The sequence below is a fragment of the Poromitra crassiceps genome, assembly GCF_964638095.1.
Source record: "Poromitra crassiceps genome assembly, chromosome: 10".
Classification (NCBI taxonomy): Eukaryota; Metazoa; Chordata; class Actinopteri; order Beryciformes; family Melamphaidae; genus Poromitra; species Poromitra crassiceps.
The window spans coordinates 24,756,002-24,775,272 of record NC_139631.1 but is presented as its reverse complement, the minus strand read 5'-3'; the positions used below and the strand labels follow the sequence as shown (position 1 = coordinate 24,775,272).

The following is a 19,271-nucleotide window of genomic DNA, read 5'->3' as shown; positions in this document are numbered from 1 at the left end:
ATGATGAAAGCAAATAGCCTACATGTAGTATCTCAGTTGTTCCCTTACATAGAAATATCAGCAAAAGTACAATGCCATGGAGCCACTATAAGTAAAATAAATAAATAAATAATAAAGTCATTCCATATGTTATAAACTCACAAACTGACCGTCTATCCAATAAGTACAGAGACAAAATTAGCACGATAGGCTTATCTGATATTACTGGCTTTCAAACCTCACTTCAAAGCAGTAGTCCATGTTATTATTACACTATGAGAAATGTAGGTATGTTCTCTTTCGTGTAAACACTATTTCAATAAGGAGAGACTAGAGACCAAAGAATGAATAAAATGATATTTATTACAATAAAGTGAATGATGCATTACAGAAAGAATGATGAGAAGGTATTGTTATTAGTCTTTGGCGGTTAGACACCGCAGGGAGATCTTGAGAGAGCTGCATCAGCCCAGAGCAGCATCCAGATATATCCCCCTGTGGAGTCTAGATACTGGTGGTGCTGGTGATCTCCTTCTGAGACTCATGAAGAGACTCTTCCGACTGAAGAATCGGATAGGTCTGTGATGACCGGGAGGAGAGAGGGAGGAGGAGGGTGCGAGACTGACAGCAGCGGTGTTGAGAGGCTGAATGAGACACATATTTAAGGAAACTGCCTCCAAGCGATTGGCTTACGATGGGGGTGAGAAGCAATGTGATAGGCTTACACTGGAGGTGTGTGGGGTGAGAGGTGATGTGAGCAGTGATGTGACAGTATGCTATTGGTTAAAAGAGACTAGGCGGCAACCAGCTGATTATTCAATTGAAGCCCGGAAATTGACAGCTTATTATGAGCTTGTGAGTAGATTGAAGGGTGGAGATATAAAAGTGAATTAAAGGAACACTCTGCCCATTTTCAACCAGCTTTGTATCATTAGAACATCAGTAGAATATCAGAAAACTGTAAACTGTTTTGAAGTCTGTCATTTAATTTGACAGTTATTGAGTGTTAAAGTGTGGACCAGTGACATCACTGGTCCACACTAACTCAAATTAATAACTCATTAACTCAAATCAACTCTCAATAACTGTCAAACTAGATGAATGATGAATAGTTTGACAGTTATTGAGAGTTGATTTAAGTTAATGATGTTCTAATGATACAAAGCTGGTTGAAAATGGGCGGAGTGTTCCTTTAAGGAAGTGTAAAATGCATATTATAGTCTTCCTGACTGAACTTACTACATTTCTCCAAGCCAAATGGACTGGGGAGGCGGGTGTCAGCGCAACCAGGTGCTACTGACAAATCAACAAGGATCAAATGGTTAGGGATCACGGCCAACGCTGATGCCACAAGCTACCATGCTTTCATCTCTGCACAAGGTCAAGGTTACTTTATATATCTCCTATGAGTACAAACAGGGGTGTAGTGGGGGGTAAAGGCAAGTCAACGTAATTTACCCACCTTTTTGAAATGAGGTTGATAGTTTACTCACCTATTTTCAGATCACCTGTATCAATCAATGAGGAGAAACAATGTGGCTAAACTACTCACCTTGGATAGTTTACCCATCTGTGTATTTACCACCCTGGGTACAAATAAAGTAACCTTAATAATACCCTTGTGCAGAGACCCAACGATCCAGAGGGGCCTGTGGACCAGCACTCCTTTCTCACAAAGTAAGCGGACAAACAGTGATGTCAACCACACACATGCTAACATACAACTCAAGATACATGCGAAGAAGCCACGCCTGCATGGTACAGTACACTTCACACTAATCAGTGCATGGCCTCATCACCACAGGTGATATGATGTGTCTTAAAGAGTAATCCATGTCAGCTGCCCCTGATCAGGGACAAACCCATTCCTACATTGAAAATGTAGTGGGGATAGATAGTCTCTTCACTCAGTAAACCTGGGTTTCAATGTAACCGCTACATACAATACAGGCTCGTTTAAGTTCCCAAAAATAGCCTACACGTCACAAGTGTCAAAGTTACACTAGTCCTATAAGGTACTCTGGGTGCCAGTTTGGTCAGAAACATGTACACCAGTAGCCTGCTGGAGGTCATTTTATAGGGCTCTGGCAGACTCTGGCTCCTGTTCTTCCTCGCACAAAGGAGCAGATACTGGTCCTGCTGCTGGGTTGATGCTCTTCTATGGCCCTGTCCAGCTCTCCTCGTGTAACAGCCGGTTTCCTGTTATCTCCTCCATGCTCTTGAGACTGTGCTGGGAGACACAGCAAACCTTCTTGAGACAGCACCTATGGATGTGCCATCCGGGAGGAGCTGGACTAACTGTGCAACCTGATTGGGCTGCAGGTACCGCCTCATGCTACCAGTAGTGAGAAGGACACTAGCAGAACACAAAACTAGAGAAGAATCAGTCAGGAAGGATAAGGAGAGAGCAATTGTCTGTGGCACTGGCCACCACTTGCAAAATCATTCCCTTTTTGGGGGTTGTCTTGCTTTGACCTCTCCATTGCTGTCACTTTAATTTGCACCAAGGCAGGTAAAATTGATTCAGAATCACTTGTGCTTCCTAAATGGACAGATTGATATCCCTGAAGTTTAACTGACTTGGTGTTGTACTTTGATGATTAAGTGTTCCCTTAATTTGGTGTGATAGTCTTAGTGGAAGCATTACCACTGACAGAAGGGCTTGAGCTCAGGGGACATTATTTGCAGACGGACACAGCAGTATGAGGATGGCAAAGGCAATCCTCAGACAAGTGTGGACCCAAACTGAGTAAATGTTGTCTCCAGGCTCATCCAAACTATACTATTACTCTAATCATGGATATCTCACAAGGCAGGAATGATAGGGATTATCATTATTGTCTTCCAGATTTAGAAATACACATGCATAACTCATTTCCAAGATGCTGTATATTCATTTGGGGGAAAATCGCTTTTGTCTCTTTAAAACTGCAGCTGTGTGGAGCCTTGAACAGACTACAATACCCAGTGAGCAACAAGAAGAAAAACACTGGAATGAAACTTGATCACCTCTGCTCTATTACAGTATACAGCAGAGCATTTAGGAGAAATGGGCTGACAAAGCTCCACCCCTTTCTCTGACTCAGCTGAAACAAACCAGGAAACAGGTTGTCATTCCTCCTCCACTCCTCAATGATAAGAGACACTCCCAGAGACAGACGATAAGATTCACTTTGACACCAAATCCACGACTTCCACTGAGAGAGGACAGCTACAGGAGGGAATACTGGGAAGACTGCCACTTCAACCTGCTGCTGACTCCTCACACTGGATGTGAGTTTGAGAAGAAACACAACTCAAACATACTGAAAGTAAGTTTCAGCGGACATTCTAGAGGAGGGAGTGCTCCCACAACTGATTAACAGGCTTCTGGTTTGCGGTCTGTCTGGTTCCTATTTAGCTTCACTCAGAGAGAAAATGGCTTCCAAAGCAGAGGAGGATCTCTCCTGTCCTGTCTGCCATGACATCTTTAAAGATCCTGTCCTCCTGTCATGTAGCCACAGCTTCTGTAAAGCCTGTCTGCAGAGATGGTGGACAGACAAACAAATACGAGATTGTCCACTTTGTATGAGAAGGTCCTCAAGGAGTGAGCCACCTTGTAACTTGGTGTTAAAGAACCTGTGTGAGTCTTTCTTACTGGAGAGAGATCAGAGAGCTTCAGCAGAGTCTGAGCCTCTCTGCAGTCTGCACTCTGAGAAACTCAAGCTCTTCCGTCTGGACCATCAGCAGCCAGTGTGTGTTGTCTGTCGAGATTCAAAAAAACACACCAACCACAGATTCAGACCCATTGACGAAGCTGCACAGGATCACAAGATAGAACTCCAGAAATCACTGAAGCCCTTAAAGGAGAAACTGGAGCTCTTTAATGAAGTTAAAGGAAAATGTGATCAAGCAGCAAAGCACATTAACGTCCAGGCCCAACGCACAGAGAGGCAGATTAAGGAGGAGTTCAAGAAGCTTCACCAGTTTCTACAAGAGGAAGAGGAGGACAGGATCACTGCACTGAGGAAGGAAATGCTGCAGAAGAGTTGGGCAATGGAGAAGAAGATTGAGGGTCTGAGCAGAGAGATAGCAGCTCTTTCAGACACAGTCAGAGCCATAGAGAAGGAGCTGATGAGAGCTGAAGATGTCTCGTTCCTGCAGAACTACAAGGCTATAGTGGAGAGAGTCCAGCGCCCCCTGCCGGAGGATCCACAGCTGGTCTCAGGAGCTCTGCTAGATGAGGCTAAACACCTGGGAAACATAAGCTTCACAGTCTGGCACAAGATGAAGGAGGTGGTCTCCTACACTCCTGTGATCCTGGACCCAAACACTGCCTTTCCAAACCTTATTGTGTCTGAAGATCTGACCAGTGTGAGATGGGGAGAGAAACAGCAGGAGCCTGAAATACCAGAGAGGTTTGATTACTACTGCACTGTCCTGGGCTCTGAGGGCTTTAACTCAGGAGCTCACAGCTGGGATGTTGAGGTTGGAGACAGTACAAGATGGGCAGTGGGGGTGGTAGCAGAGTCTGTCCAGAGAAAGAGTGTTATACAGTCTGGACTATGGGAAATATGGTTCTATGATGGTAAATACAGACGATTCTCCCCACCAGATCCAGAAAATGATCTCCCAGTGAAGAAGAAGCTCCAGAGGATCAGACTGCATCTGGACTGGAACAGAGGAAAGCTGTCATTTTCTGATCCTAATACTAACACACACATACACACCTTCACACACACTTTCACTGGCAGGCTGTTTCCATTCGTTAACACTGTGAAAGATTCCTCTCTCAAGATTTTACCAGTGAAGATCTCTGTAACAGTGGAATAGTAGTTAGAGATGATGATGATGATGATGATGATGATGATGATGATGATAACGATGGCGCAAACACACTGGAAATGGAAGCGATGCAGAAGCGCATCGCTATATCTAGCAAAAATCTATCTATAAATTTGGCAATGTGGGCAATCTGTTTGTTTAAGAATTTTGGCCACAGCTATGCCGTTGTGCTATGTACGTGCAATCGGGCTGAAACTTTCAGGGGGTGTAAGATTATTATTATTTATTTATTTTTGGCAAAAGTCTACTAACTGAGGCTGTGAAAAAGCTCTTTAATTATACTGGTTTAGGAGATTTCTTACATTCTTAAAGGATTTGCTGTAGCACTAAAAGAGGTTCTACTATGGTACGAGCCTGAAGAACCTGTACTGTTAAGAGTGTTATCTGATGATGGTCTAACTTTTTCTTTTTTATTCTCTTTTTGTCTTTCTTTTACGTGTTGGATGTTTAGACTGTTTTATATATGTGTGATGGCCTGGGAGAACCTTTCACATGTCGCTACTTCACATTATTGGTAATGAGCCAAAGAAGGTTGAAAATGAGTTTTGCAGGTTTTGAGATCTTGAGTGATTTGGTTACTTTAATCTCCATAGTACATCATGGTAAATAATTATTTTCATAAAACAAAGGTGGACAGTAATTATGTTTATGGCTTTGGTGGAATGCCGCTCTTTTTGATGCAATGTTCGGTGTGAAATAAAACAAATCAATCAAAAGAGTGTTAATGTCGATCCGTTTATTATCATGTCAACTTGATTATCTACCATAGCTTAAACCTACTGGTCACAGGGCATCTTCCCACAGTATCTGAATCAGCTATTCTGGACACATAATTAATTAATCGGATATTCAAACACAATATGTAAATTATTGTTAATAGTTGTATGAAGTGCTTCTGCAGCACTTAAGCCTATTTGTTAGGCTACACTTCTCTCTTCTACTCCGCTTTACTTTTCTACTCCTCTACTTTGTAATTTTATGGTGTACTTCACTTGTAGCCTAATTGTTAACTAGAAATATTGTGCGGTTCTGCGTTAATTTCTAACGTGCTTCGTATTCTGCCACAGCTCGCACGCTTTTGCGACCTACCCAATATGTGTCCCTAGTCCCTACCAATGTCAAAGTCAAACCTACGCCCTTGCCGGGTGGTATCCCTGCAGGGACATGTTTGCACATTTTTGAATGATACGTTTTTATACAGAAGCATGAATGCATGTATATTTTGGTCACTTGGAGTAGATAAATGTTCCTATAGAAGTAAAGTCACTTAAAATTGTTCCAAAATGAATCACATCATTTCAAAGTGATTATAAGTGACGAAATCGGTCTAAATCTATATCTTAATCCAGCCGAGCCATAATTATATATCCTATAAGAAAATTATAAGAATGTAGTATGAGCTATACAGGGCTTTAAAATAAATACTACAATCAATTTAAATGCTGTAAGTTCACTATACATTTATCGAGTAGGATACAACAGATTCACTATGGGTCCCAACACAAATATTACAATGATTTTTAGTTTATCATTGGTTTTGTCATTTTGTTTCTCCTGAATCAATTAATTTCTTCCAAGCTGCCCATTTGATTGAGTAATTTATTCATTCTAAGGATGAAGACAATTATTAATTAGTCTCCCGAATTACAAGTTGATTGTCAGTTGTTAAGTCTTTCTTGTAAGAAAATAAGATCTTGGGTATTTACTGGCAGTGGCTGCCAGTGTTAAATAGAGGTTTTGTTTCCAAACTGTTTATTAAGCCCCTCATCCCCTTTACAGGAGAGTGATGTAGGCATTTCTATCATCCCCTCAGTGTCATCTATTCCAGTGGTTATCAAACTTTTTCATGTAAAGGACCCCTCTGACACAAAGTCCTTATTTGTGGGGGCTGTTATTTCAAAGGGAATTTTATATGGGGGCATCATGAATTTAGGGGGGGGGCTATTTTTTTCAGCCACAGACTGGCAGCCTATATGGAAACTGTAACCGCAATAAAGTTGTGTGTAGACCAACTCTGATATGGATGATCTTGGTGTCAAATCACACCTTTCTTATGATGAGGGATTCAAATTTGAAACTTTAGAATTGCTCAGAATCTTCTTTCTATCTCACAATTCAAGAATCAAAATAAGTGATTGCCATAATAACAAACCCCTTGAATTGTGAAATAGAATGAAGCTTCTGAGCAATTCTAAAGTCCCGGATTTGAATTGCTCATAATCCTGCTACTATAATTGAAACTGTCTGTTTGTCTGGAGTTGCAAGGCGCACCGTTGCTCGGATCGCCTCCAAAATTTGCCAAAACACTTTTCAGGGTCTGGAATGAATCTGTTGAAAAAAGAATAATACTAATCCACCCACAGGGGGCACTACAGCGATATTTTACATTTTTAGGCCTTCAAACTCACATAGCCATTGTGACATCATCACATCACTTCAATGATATTATTGAAGATGTCACTATTGCTCAAGTGACATCCCTGATGATATCCAAATTGCTTGAGTGACATCATGATGACATCATGATGATGACTGATGTCAGGCCCTCAGTCAAAATGCCTCAGGTATGTCATCGGGTTGACCATGACTGTTGAGCTGAACAAAGCAGAGAGATCTGCCCCAAAATCAGACGGGCGAAATCGACATCAGTGGGAAGCAGGGAAGAGATGCTGATGCTGATGTCACAGACAGACATTTCATGATTATATAGTAGGCTATATAATAATAATAACAACAACAACAATCCTACTACTAATAATAATAACAATAATAATAATAACAACCATCATCATCATAATCCTAATAACAACAACAAATCTGACATTAAGATCATCCATCAGACTAAAGAGAGACCCCTGGTGGGCCCCCGGACCCCAATCTGGGACACCCTACCCGGAAGTGGGTGGTGGAGTCACCGTCACCGCCTGATCACACCACCACCACCGTCGACATACTGCCTGCCTGCTGGGATGAGGCTAGCCGCCGGAGAACCGAGATCGCTACCAATCTGAGAAAACAGCCGATCTCAGCGATAACTCACCACAATAACGACCAAATCACTAACAGCAGCTGCTAGGAGAAGGGAGGACAGAGGCGCGGGGCCAACATGATGGAAGAGATAGATAGATTTCAAGTGCCAAGCGCCGTGCAGGAGGCGGAGATGCAGGCGGAGATGCAGCCGCTCGTAAGTGATTTTTATTCCACGTATCTAGATGATAAAAATCAGTGTTTGGCCTGTTTCTTTCATTTAGAAAATGACATTATTGCTACTCGGTATGCTTTTGATTGTTTACTGAGGCCTATCATTATGTTATGCTTCGGGATTCGGTCAGATCCATCACTTGCCATGCGTAATGTTGGCTGCTGATGTAACCAATGGGAGGATTTTTAGCCCACTACTAGACAGTAAATTGTGAACATGACACTAAACACGTCTTCCTAAAAGCCCCAGAGGAATATTACTAGTGGTTTAGTCGATAGGCTGGCAGTCTGTGTGCACTGTGGCTGGGATGCAGGCAGCGTCAGTCCGCCGTGCTGCTGCGTAGTGAGCCCATCCGTCATGTCTGGCGAAAACAAGCATCCCATCCCACCACAGCCTCCTCAGCACCACAGCATCAACCTGCTCCAGCTTCCAGGACAGGACTAAACCGTGGCGATGCGTTTAGAAAGCGGCACTTCTCTGCGAGTATGCGCGTGTGTTATCAAGCCACGCTCGTTTATTGTTTATGGGTGTACATGTACAGTAAATAAATGGTTTAATTGGTGTGATGCGCTCCAGGCCTGTAGCGGGGCCCTGGGTTATTGCAGCCTGCGGGGCGGGCTGCAGGGCGGCCCCAGCTGCTCCCCATGAGAGACTCCTCCACACCCCCATTCATTTCTCTGATCTTTCTCCTGGCTGTTACCCTGGGGAGGGGGGTATATACCGGGGGAAGGCTAGATGTGAAGATGTGTATTCTAGACCTGTGTTTCCCAAAGTGAAACCCAAGGGATCCTTCAGAGGGTTCCTAGATATCCCCAGCATCCAGCAAAACAAGGAATAGTTGCATTTGAATATTATTGCATTCACTTGAAGTTAGGACAGGAGATAATATGTAATTGCTATTCTGAATCAATGTTTCACTCTCTGCACTCTCCTTATCATCTGTACAGACAGGCAAAAAAATTAGACATATTTGACAAAAACCTTTATCATAGGTCTGTGGTCTAAAGTGTGTCTACAGGGATCCTTGACTTGAAAAAGTTTGGCTATTCCAGACAGTATTAGAGAACAATGTTTGTGTATAGGCAGCCCACATGTTCTCACTAACACATATTTTAATATATCTCATGATCCAGACATATTTCTAGAGCTTGGCCCTCTTGGGAAATATTCTGCTTATTGTTGATCAGAGTTTATTTCACACACACGCATACATGCATGCACGCACATAAACGCGCGTGCACACACACGCACAAACACACACACACACACACACACACACACACACACACACACACACACACACACACACACACACACACACACACACACACACACACACACACACAGACTTCTTCTCTAGTTTAATCTATTTATGAAATGTTTTATTCACATTGTATCCGGGTGTATTATGCATTACAAAAATACATTCATTATTCATAGATGGCTCAATCTAATGCACATTTGGTTGCATCTCTCGCCCCGTGCCCGTCTTCCCATCCCGCCTGCAGGACCCGGCCTCGTCCACAGCCTCAGAGGCGGACTCAGACACCAGAGAGGGGGAGCCTGTCACTATCAACTACAAGCCCTCGCCCCTGCAAATGAAAATAGGTGAGCCAGAAGCGTTTGGCGGCTGAGCGAGCACCCTGCTGCACCCTACAGGTCTGTGTTTAGAGGTGCTACTCTGCTGTGTCTGACATAATCCCCCTACAATAATGACGTTTTAGAGGGATCCGCATATTTACTATAGCTGTGTTGGAGAATATTAATTTATAGGATGCTGTATAGAATACAAAGAGCAGTAGGTCTATTTGAGTCAGTATGATGTTTGGTCTCACAACGGGGCCTATATACAGATATTATATGTTTCTATCCAGTCTATTTCAATGCATTTAATGGCATCTGAATATGATTGATTTTGAGGTAACTTGCCTACAAGGCAAGTCAAACATTGTGGTGGTGATATGCTGTAAATGGTACAGTATGAAATAATTGTTTAAACATCCATGTTACATGATCACTAACAAATTGTGTTGTTTTGGTCCCACCAACCGTTTTACCGTTAAGTTTTTGAGGAAAACTTTGGTAACCTGTGGTCTATTTTGCTTTTGAGAATTTGAATGTTGTCTCCTGAAAAGCCACAGTCCTCAAAGCCACATTTCAGCACCTTGGATAGAGTCCAGTGGTGAGAGAGCAGCAGTGCTTCTTGAGTGTCTGCTCTTTCTACATTCAAACCTTGCTGAGCCAAATCCTTTAAGAATCAAGGGTATTCAAAACAGTCAAATAGCAGCCAGTCCCAGAAGCACACCGATATTCACATTTTGAACTTAAAACAACCATCTGCAGTACAGTGTCAGCCCGTGTGGAAATACCTTTCACTGCCTCTGCAGTCAAGTCTTGATGGTGGAGTGTTGCAGTAAACATGTAAACAGTGAAAGCACTATGACGGCTACATTCCTATTCGAAAACATTCTATATGATCTAATTTGCGGATTAAAGTCATTTTATAGCACGTAAACATCAACGTGGAAATTCCAACACTTGTACAGTATGTGTGTCTAATGTTGGGATATATGTCAGGCTCTAATCTGCACTGGCAAATTTAATGTTCTTTTCTGGAAGAATAATGTGCAGAATTAAATTGAACATAGTTACATTTGGTCAGTCACAGATTACAGGATATTTCAGTTAATCACTGACTCAGACTGGACTAATAGGATCAGTCCAGTCATTTCTCATCTGACTGCTGACTAGAGTATAACGAGGAGAAGAGAAGGCAGAGCCACTGATGTCACATGAGGAGGCTGCTATTTGCACAGTGGCACATTTTGAAGATTGTCGACACCCCAGTCAGTGATTTCTGTACTCCCCCCCCTTCCCCGCTCTTTGTATTAGTTTAAATGAGCCACTGCAGAGCTGCTACACTCCAGCAGCAGACTCCGGGTGACAGCGTCCTCCTCTCCTCTCTTTCCCTCAGTCCAGGAACTCTGATCACCACTCCCTCCAGACATTGATCTGCTCTGATGTCACCTCCTGTGCTCTGATGCTTTGCCATGAAAGCTCATATCACGCCATCCAGAAAGGGATACAGTGACTAACCCGATTTAAACAAACCTAATGTAGAATTAAACACTTTTGAAAGTGTAAAAGACCCAAATGTGTTTGTAATGTAGTAAGATATCAGTGTCAAATGTGACAAAATGACACACAACAGCGATGTAACTGTTAACCGTTATTTATCCAGGGAAAGCAACACCCTGCTTCACAGCCATAAGCTTACAAACATAAAACCCTCAGCAATAGTTCCCCACCTGGATGTTACCCAGCCATTTCAAGGATTCAAACCAGCAACCTTTCAATTCAAAGCCAGCTTCTGTAACTGTGCACGTCACGATACCTTGCCTTGTTTATGAATATGTTTTTATACGCACGTTGCAACGTGATGTGTGTGTGTCATAAGCCTGTAGGGAGCAACACCATCTCTTGCTGTGCTGTTTGCGCGTCATTTTGAGGTCACTAATTAATAATTACCAATACCAAACGCTGCTCCTGTATCTGTCTCGTGCAGAGAAGCAGAGAGAGCTGGCCAGGAAGGGCTCAGTGAAGAACGGCAACACTGTAGGCAGTCCAGTCAACCAGCAACCCAAGAAGAACAACGTCATGGCCAGAACACGGTGAGAGTTTGGAAGAGAAGAACTTCTCTTCTCTCTAACTGCTGGTGTTTTGCCGAGAGTTTATTGGTGTCAAATTGTCAGTCTAATGGTTTCGTTTTTGTCTGAGGCCGATTAGATTTCTTCATCCCAGTGCAATATCGTATGTTGTGGTTAGCTACTGATAGCATACGGCAAATGAGAAGTTGTTTTGGTGTTTCCTGGTTCGCACATCAGAGGATTACATCTGAATTATGAGAACTAAAATTGTCTTCTAGTAGATTAGAAATGGTTGAATGTATGTAATGAAGCAATTTGATGAGCAGCACCAAAAACAGGTAAATGAGAAAATAGGGACCGCACTCGAGGAATATCGTTTTAATTTTCTTTAGCAACAAAACGTTTTCGGCCGTCCGGCCTTCATCAGTGTGCAAATGCAGAATAGTTGAAACAGACAGGTCTTAACTAGGCTGTGACTGACAACATGACAGGTGGGCACAATCAGTAATTAGCACAGTTGATAGGTAGACTTTATGTCACACATGACCATGAATGCGTAATGGCTATGGTGTTGATACGATTATATCCTGGATAAATACATTATGCAAACATATATACATATTACAAAACAACATTTAAACATTTAAAAATCTGTATGGGAATCAACAGTAGCACATTGGGAGTATCCGGTTGTATATAACCGTTCATAAATCAGTGTACTAGTCATTATTGATACACGAGTGTTTACAGATATAGGCTATGACTCCAGCTACAGGAATGGAGTCAAATTAAACTCTTCGTTCATACCAGCAGGAAACATGGATTGGAGCCGACGAATCCATATACATTCCCGCTGCAAAAGGAGTTGTTCATGGTTACCACCCCTTCTATTAAGATATACCATCTCCAAACCTATACACTTAAGGTCACTGATTTTATGATCCATTTCGTTAAAGTGCCGTGCCACGGGAGAATTGATGTCGGCCCGCTTTATATTGCTTCTGTGTTCGTTTAGCCTAACTTTTAATTTGCGGGATGTCTGTGACATTTCTACATTGGACTACGCACCTGTCTGAGCGCAGTGGTTACCTCCTCTACTTTCATCAGCACCAAAAACACATACAATCACAAACAACAATAAGTCAGTGTTTCACAAGTGAGTGTTTCACAGAGCACGGTCAAAGAAATGGTTACAAAATACCATGTACCATATTACATTTTTAATTCAAAACTTTTTTTTATGACCAAGAAAACATGAACAGCTACCCTGTATTGTCTATGCTTGCTTTCTTGTTGCTTTGCTTTGATCTTGTGGTGTGTTAAGTGTTATACTAGAGGACTCTCTCTCTCTCTCTCTCTCTCTCTCTCTCTCTCTCTCTCTCTCTCTCTCTCTCTCTCTCTCTCTCTCTCTCTCTCTCTCTCTCTCTCTCTCTCTCTCTCTCTCTACCTACAGGTTGGTAGTGCCAAATAAAGGCTATTCCTCCTTAGACCAGAGTCCAGATGAGAAGCCGCTGGTGGCTCTAGACACAGACAGGTGAACACATGCACAAGCGTTTGCCCACACATCAACACACATACAGTTATTCTTGTTCTCATTCATATTGTCTGTCTCTTTTCTCGCAATGACCTACCCTGTGTTTTTGTGTTTCAGTGATGATGACTTCGACATGTCTAGATACTCGTCATCGGGATACTCCTCAGCCGAGGTGAGATGTGTGAGGTAGCAGGTACCTACAGTATGCACCCTGGGAGACAGCACTTACACACATGCCTCTCCTCCACCTCCTCCCTCCCTCCCTCCCTCGCCAGGTCCCTCCTAAGCCTGTCATAAAGCAAAACCCATTTATACCCGTCCTGCTCAGCTGTCTTAATGCTGTAGGTGTATGAGCTCCTCGCGAATCATGATCACATTTGAATCTGCACCTGCACATGTGTGTGTGTGTGTGTGTGTGTGTGTGTGTGTGTGTGTGTGTGCGCACACACGGGTGTGCGAGCGCATTCGTGCGTGTGACACAAGATGGAAACGTGTCAACTCTGGGTGTCTGTTCCTGCAAATCCTATCCCCGATGCTGCTGCCAATATCAGTTTAATGAGCCATTATTCTCGAGAGGGATCTCCATTCCCACTCCTTACATCTCCACAGTACACTCTCTCTCTTGCTCTCTGGCTCTCTGGCTCTCACACGCTCTCTCTCCCTCTTTCTCTCTCTCTCTCTCTCTCTTGCTCTGTCGCTCTCTCTCTCTCTCTCTCTCTCTCTCTCTCTCTCTCTCTCGCCCCAGCTAGTCCTGGCTGGTAGACAGTATATTTACATGCACACCAGTGCTCCAGCTCTAGTGAATAACAAGGCAACATGTCTTTCCCCACGAGTGATGCAGCGCCCGCTTTGGGCCATCAGGAGCAAGTAAACCAACATTTTAGAGACCCTCCCTTAAATGAATCAGGCACATTACAGTAAAATAAATGTGAGAATGGAGTAATGAGACCCGCACTACTCCCTGATATTTTACCCTAATCGTAAATCGATAGCTGTCTGAGTCCCCTGTTAGTTGATGCCCCTGGTTGTCACAAAATCCCATGGCACATCATTTGGGAACCACTGGTATAAGTGGATGTCCGCGCCAAGACTACCGCTTCCATGCGCCGCAGTTGTTATTTACAGTCCAATTGACGCGAGAATGGATTTGGAGCTAATCCAGATGACATTTCGGCTAATAATAGTAATAAATAGCTGCATATGAGATGTCAGCAGGCTGTAAACAATGCTGGAAGGGGCAGGATGTCCGCTCTACTGCAAAAATCCTGGAATATCGGCCGTCTGTCCCAGAGTCATATTAGTCGTCAGACTGATATAGACTCTGGGTTCCCAGATTGCCTCGACCCTAACCCTTCGACCTTTCCCATTTCTCTCTCCTCTCTTCTCCAGCAAATCAACCAGGATCTGAACATCCAGCTGCTGAAAGACGGCTACCGTCTAGACGAGATCCCAGACGACGAGGACCTGGATCTGATCCCGCCCAAGTCAGTCAACCCTACCTGCATGTGCTGCCAGGCCACCTCCTCAACCGCCTGTCAAATACAGTAACCCTGCCCCCTTTGAGCCCCAGCCTCCCAACCCCCCTCCGCCCCCCTTCCACACAACACAACCCCCCCAACCCTCATCTGCTGTGAGTTTACTTCGCCACCAGGGCGGCGACAGGGGGCAATGGTAGAATATTGTTACGACAGTTATGTGCTATGATGACGATAATGACGATGATAAAATAATCAAATTAACACACAGAAAGTTCAATTTAAATCTAGGACAAGGAACAAATATGACATATACAAATAATCAGTATATATTTAATTTGTAAGTAACAGTGATGGTTTCCTCCTATGGCAGGACATGCTTGTGTTCGGGACCTTGGGGTGGGGGGAGGGAGGCTGAATCACTCTTGGCCTCCCCGTTGCCTTCTCCTGGAGAACATGATGTAACATAACACATTAGTAGAAAGAAAATTAACAGTAATTTGATGCTATAAAAAGTGATTTCCATTTCCCTAAAGAATAACGAATATTATCATAACTGCTGCTGATTCAGCTGATCCGCTTACCTGAATTCTAGGTTGTATTTATTGTCTTTTTAATTCTATTTTTAATTTTTGATTTCTTCCTTTTTTTCTTTTTTCTTTTATGAACTGAAGGATCAGTATGATTGTATGCGTTGGAAGAGGAGATGTTTGAAAAGTGGACTGTGGTCTTGGTGCCCCAAATAGAAGACAGTGGTACTGTATTGATTGTACTGTCCAGGGTTTCGTGTAGCACAGGCCCAGTCATTGCACTCATCGTATGACACTCTCACCCTCTGCTTTCCTCACCCTCCCTTTGACTGGCTCGAGGTGTTTCATGGTTTGAGTTTCGGGATGAATGTACATGAATAGCAGAGGAACAAAAAAGAAAACAGAAATGCATGAAGAGCACCAGATTGAATAAAATAATGGCAAATAATGTAAGTAGCCTGTTGCACATTTGAATTGGCTATTCTGTTTCCCCCCATTTCCACTGTGTGATCACACTTGTTTTGATCGTTTTGTCTTCTTGCACATTTTGATTTGTGGGCCGATATTTGAATACTCTTTCCTAAAGCAGTGACAGTGTCTTATCTGAAATGAACTGTGTCAAAAGGGAAGACGTCATATTGTTGCCAACACACGGCGCTTACATGATTGCCCTCTCATCGAGGCCAAAGGGACTAGGTAGCCGGTGTCGTTCTGTTGCTGCACAGCCTGGCCATCACTGTACACTCCTGCCATCCCCTCTCTATGGGACAGTTTCAGGAGCACACAGATTAAGGCAATGAATGAGATCCCCTTCTCTCTCTCTCTCTCTCTCTCTCTCTCTCTCTCTCTCTCTCTCTCTCTCTCTCTCTCTCACACACACACACACACGCATAAACAATGCAGGGTTCCTACGCAAGTGCAAGTATGGAAAAGTATGGAATTTTATTTTAGTATTTTCAAGCTCTGGAAAAGTATGGAAACAGGAAAAGAGTGTATGGAAAAATATTTGTTTCCAGACTATTGTCTATTGTGACTATCCATTTTTCTAAATAATAAAATTCTGAATTTAGACTAAATAAATTGATAATACAAGCGTTTTTACATGTTACATGTTACAGTTGTATTTTAAAACCATTTAAATTAGTTAGTAAACATGTAACTGTATTCCCAACCCGGTCTCACTCCCGGGGAGTCAAAATACACCGATTTGGCGACTGCATAATTTTTGATGTAATAAAATGCATTTAATCTTTCAATGTTGGTAAAAGTTCAGCAGTCTGTGGTTTCATCTCTCATAATCGCCTGCTCATATCTCTGTGGAAAGACCAGGCCCCCACTAGCTCCAGGTGGTTGCGGTGGAGCGGGAATCGAACCGGCCACCCGCTGGCTCGCACATCTCTATGTGGTCAACAACTCCATTGCACCACCAGCTCCCCTTCACCCTCAAATCTGTTTTCTGAGGGCTTTTCTCTCTTTCCTCTAGCTGTCACCGTTCAAAACTGACTGAGGCTCGAGCCCACAACCTCAATAGTGCTGGCCAGTAATCAAACTCTCTGATCCACTGGGTCACACTTCTTAACACAGGTATTCTCAGAGCATTTCAACCAGAGAGACACATTTCTAGAATGACAATGATTTATTAGATGATTAGATACATGAGCCTGTAGGCACATAAGATATAGATATATTTTGGCGATTAGACTCCATGACGACAGCTTGATTATGACGTCATGATCAGCAGGGGTAGATGCAGTCAGGAGTAGGATTGAATATCCCCCCCGTGGAGTCTAAACCTGATGGTGGTGAAGGTAGTCTTGGTCTTGTTGGAGAAGGCTTCTGAATCTGAAGACCTCGGAGAGGACTGGAGGAGAATGGGGTGGAGGAGGGACGCAGGAACGCACTGAAACCCAGCAGACCACACAGAGAGAAACAGGGGGCTTTTAGCTATGACAGGTAGACGATGATAGGCTGAATGGGAAGATGTGTCTTACTCTGATTGGCTTAATCTAAGCGTTACTGCCCACAAACAGTGACGCTAGTTAGAAGTGGGAAAGGGGTGATTGATGACTGAGTTTTATGAATGAGTGGGCGTGACAATTAAAGGTTTTCTCCTAACCGGGAAAGAAGTGAATGACAGAAGGGATGAATGAGTGCCCGTGACAACTAAAGAGTTTCTCCTAGAAGCAGGAAAAGCGGGGTGATTAACTAATTGAGTGCGAGCCCTTTCAGAGCGTTTTCAGTGATAACTCAAGACCCACAGAATATTGTGTGATATTACTATGTAAACACCGAACACGCCCAAAGAACGATGAGACTCTCTTGTATCATCAGCAAAAAAAAGTTTATTGATATAATTTTCCGTTCTTTAGTTATCAGCCGGAGAAGATATGTTGATTTCACCAAAAACAGACGTTTCAAACTAGAAGCTGAGATAATGAGTCTTTTGTGAAATGAAGCATTTCAAGCACATCACTGACTCTGAAGCTAATATTTTCTGATGTAGTGACACCTCAAAAATAATTTCCTTCAATAAAAGAGCGAAAACAAAGGAATTTTGATGGCAAAATAATATTTTTTAGCTGCAACCAGCAGCGCTGGCCTTCTTGCTGGTCTTGATTTACTGCTGGTGGGCATCAGATATTCTAGCTTGTGTTTGCCAATCTGTCCATCGAGCCTGCTGTCTGGGTCGGTGTTGAATGGTGCCCTGCGTGCCCCACCCCCCTCAACTGCAAACCCCTCCTCGGTCGGAGTGTCTCTGGTGGCTCTCTGCTCTGAATTTTCCACTGCACGTTTCAAAGTGCGCTGCACCCAGCCTATTTTCACAGCACTCCGCCGTTTTTGTCGCCGGCTCCCAGCGCTTCCAGCTGAGAATAATTTATCTTTTCAGAAAGACGCTCGTGTCGGGTGCTCCTTTTCTGGCAACTAATCATGTGGAGGGGCTATCGCAACAGACAGAAAGGCTCAATTGTGGGAGCAGATTGCCTGCTGTTCACAGGCACAGCTAACGTTACAGCATGCATCGGTTTCCGTGTGCCCACTGCCCACGGCTTCTTCTCTGTTTTTTTCCTCACCTTTCTCTAATCTGGAGAGCACTGTCGCCACCTAATGGGCCCGTAAAATTGCTTATACACCTTCAAAATCCCCCATACTTTTACAGGAGATGCATCAGGCTTTGATCCACGTCCCACCGTCAAAAAACGCAATTGACGTCTTTAGACGTCATTGGCACTCAATGAGTTAAGAAGTGGGTATGACAACTAGAGGGTTTCTCCTAGAGAGTGAATGAATGAAAAGAGAGTGAATGAATGACACTACAGGTCTCTCTTAAAGAATTTTCGGTAAGCTTAATTTCAGTCTTGTGTCTGGCTGTCACCATTTAAAACTGAACCCACAAGCTCAATACTGCTGGGCAGTAATCCAACTCTGTTAGGACAGGTTTTCTCAGTTTGTAAGTCTTTTGTCTGGGTGTCCATTTTCATAACTCGCTAACTGACTGAGGCTCGAACCCTCAACCTCAAAACTGTCATGCAGGTGTCAAACTCTGTGAGCCACTGAGTCTCACAAGGTCAACTAATTTGTGTCAGCACTTTTCAGTCTTCCCTTGAGAAGTTCTTCAAAGTCCAAGCTTTCACTGAGGCTCAACCATAAAACCTCCAAATTGTGGTGTGGCCATAGGTGTCGTTTACAATGGGGACATGTCCCCACCACTTTTCAACACAAAGTGACACCCTTGTGCACTCAGATGTCAAATATGTTCTGACAGAGAATTCTGGAACTTTGACTCTGGAAAAGTATGGAATTTTTAAATGGAAAGTGTGTAGGAACCCTGGCAAACAGCAAACATACCAACATACTGTAGAGTGAGTGGGGTGTCATTTCTGCTTGTCTTTTTACTAATAGGTTGGGGATCATTCTTTAATTGTAACATCATGGGTCATTGACTTAGAGCACTAATATCATTCATTTACAACCCTCTCTCTCTCTCTCTCTCTCTCTCTCTGTCTCCAATCAGTTGATTATTTGCAATTAGAGTATGCCTTAAGTACAGAGATGTTTAAAAGAAGTGTGTATATTTATTGC

The 19,271-nt window shown here is 43.2% G+C and overlaps 2 protein-coding genes across 4 annotated transcripts; both read left to right on the top strand.

Annotated features, from left to right (window-relative positions):
- Positions 1-3,176: 3,176 nt before the first annotated feature.
- LOC310784338 (nuclear factor 7, ovary-like) lies at positions 3,177-4,791 on the top strand (the record flags this gene model as incomplete). Its single annotated transcript, XM_083645354.1, has 1 exon — positions 3,177-4,791. Exon 1 carries the CDS (start codon positions 3,397-3,399, stop codon positions 4,789-4,791), a length of 1,395 nt encoding a protein of 464 aa, XP_083501480.1. The 5' UTR covers positions 3,177-3,396.
- A 3,109-nt stretch (positions 4,792-7,900) lies between these two features.
- fam219ab (family with sequence similarity 219 member Ab) lies at positions 7,901-14,734 on the top strand (the record flags this gene model as incomplete). Of its 3 annotated transcripts, none has more annotated exons than XM_083643846.1 (6): positions 7,901-7,987; positions 9,514-9,613; positions 11,571-11,676; positions 13,106-13,186; positions 13,304-13,358; positions 14,576-14,734. In XM_083643846.1, 6 exons carry the CDS (start codon positions 7,910-7,912, stop codon positions 14,732-14,734), a joined length of 579 nt encoding a protein of 192 aa, XP_083499972.1. The 3 variants fall into 3 exon arrangements, with proteins under 3 accessions (XP_083499972.1, XP_083499971.1, XP_083499970.1); XM_083643845.1 differs by having other exon boundaries at positions 7,910-7,936; positions 14,579-14,734; XM_083643844.1 differs by having other exon boundaries at positions 7,910-7,987; positions 14,579-14,734.
- Positions 14,735-19,271: the final 4,537 nt, after the last annotated feature.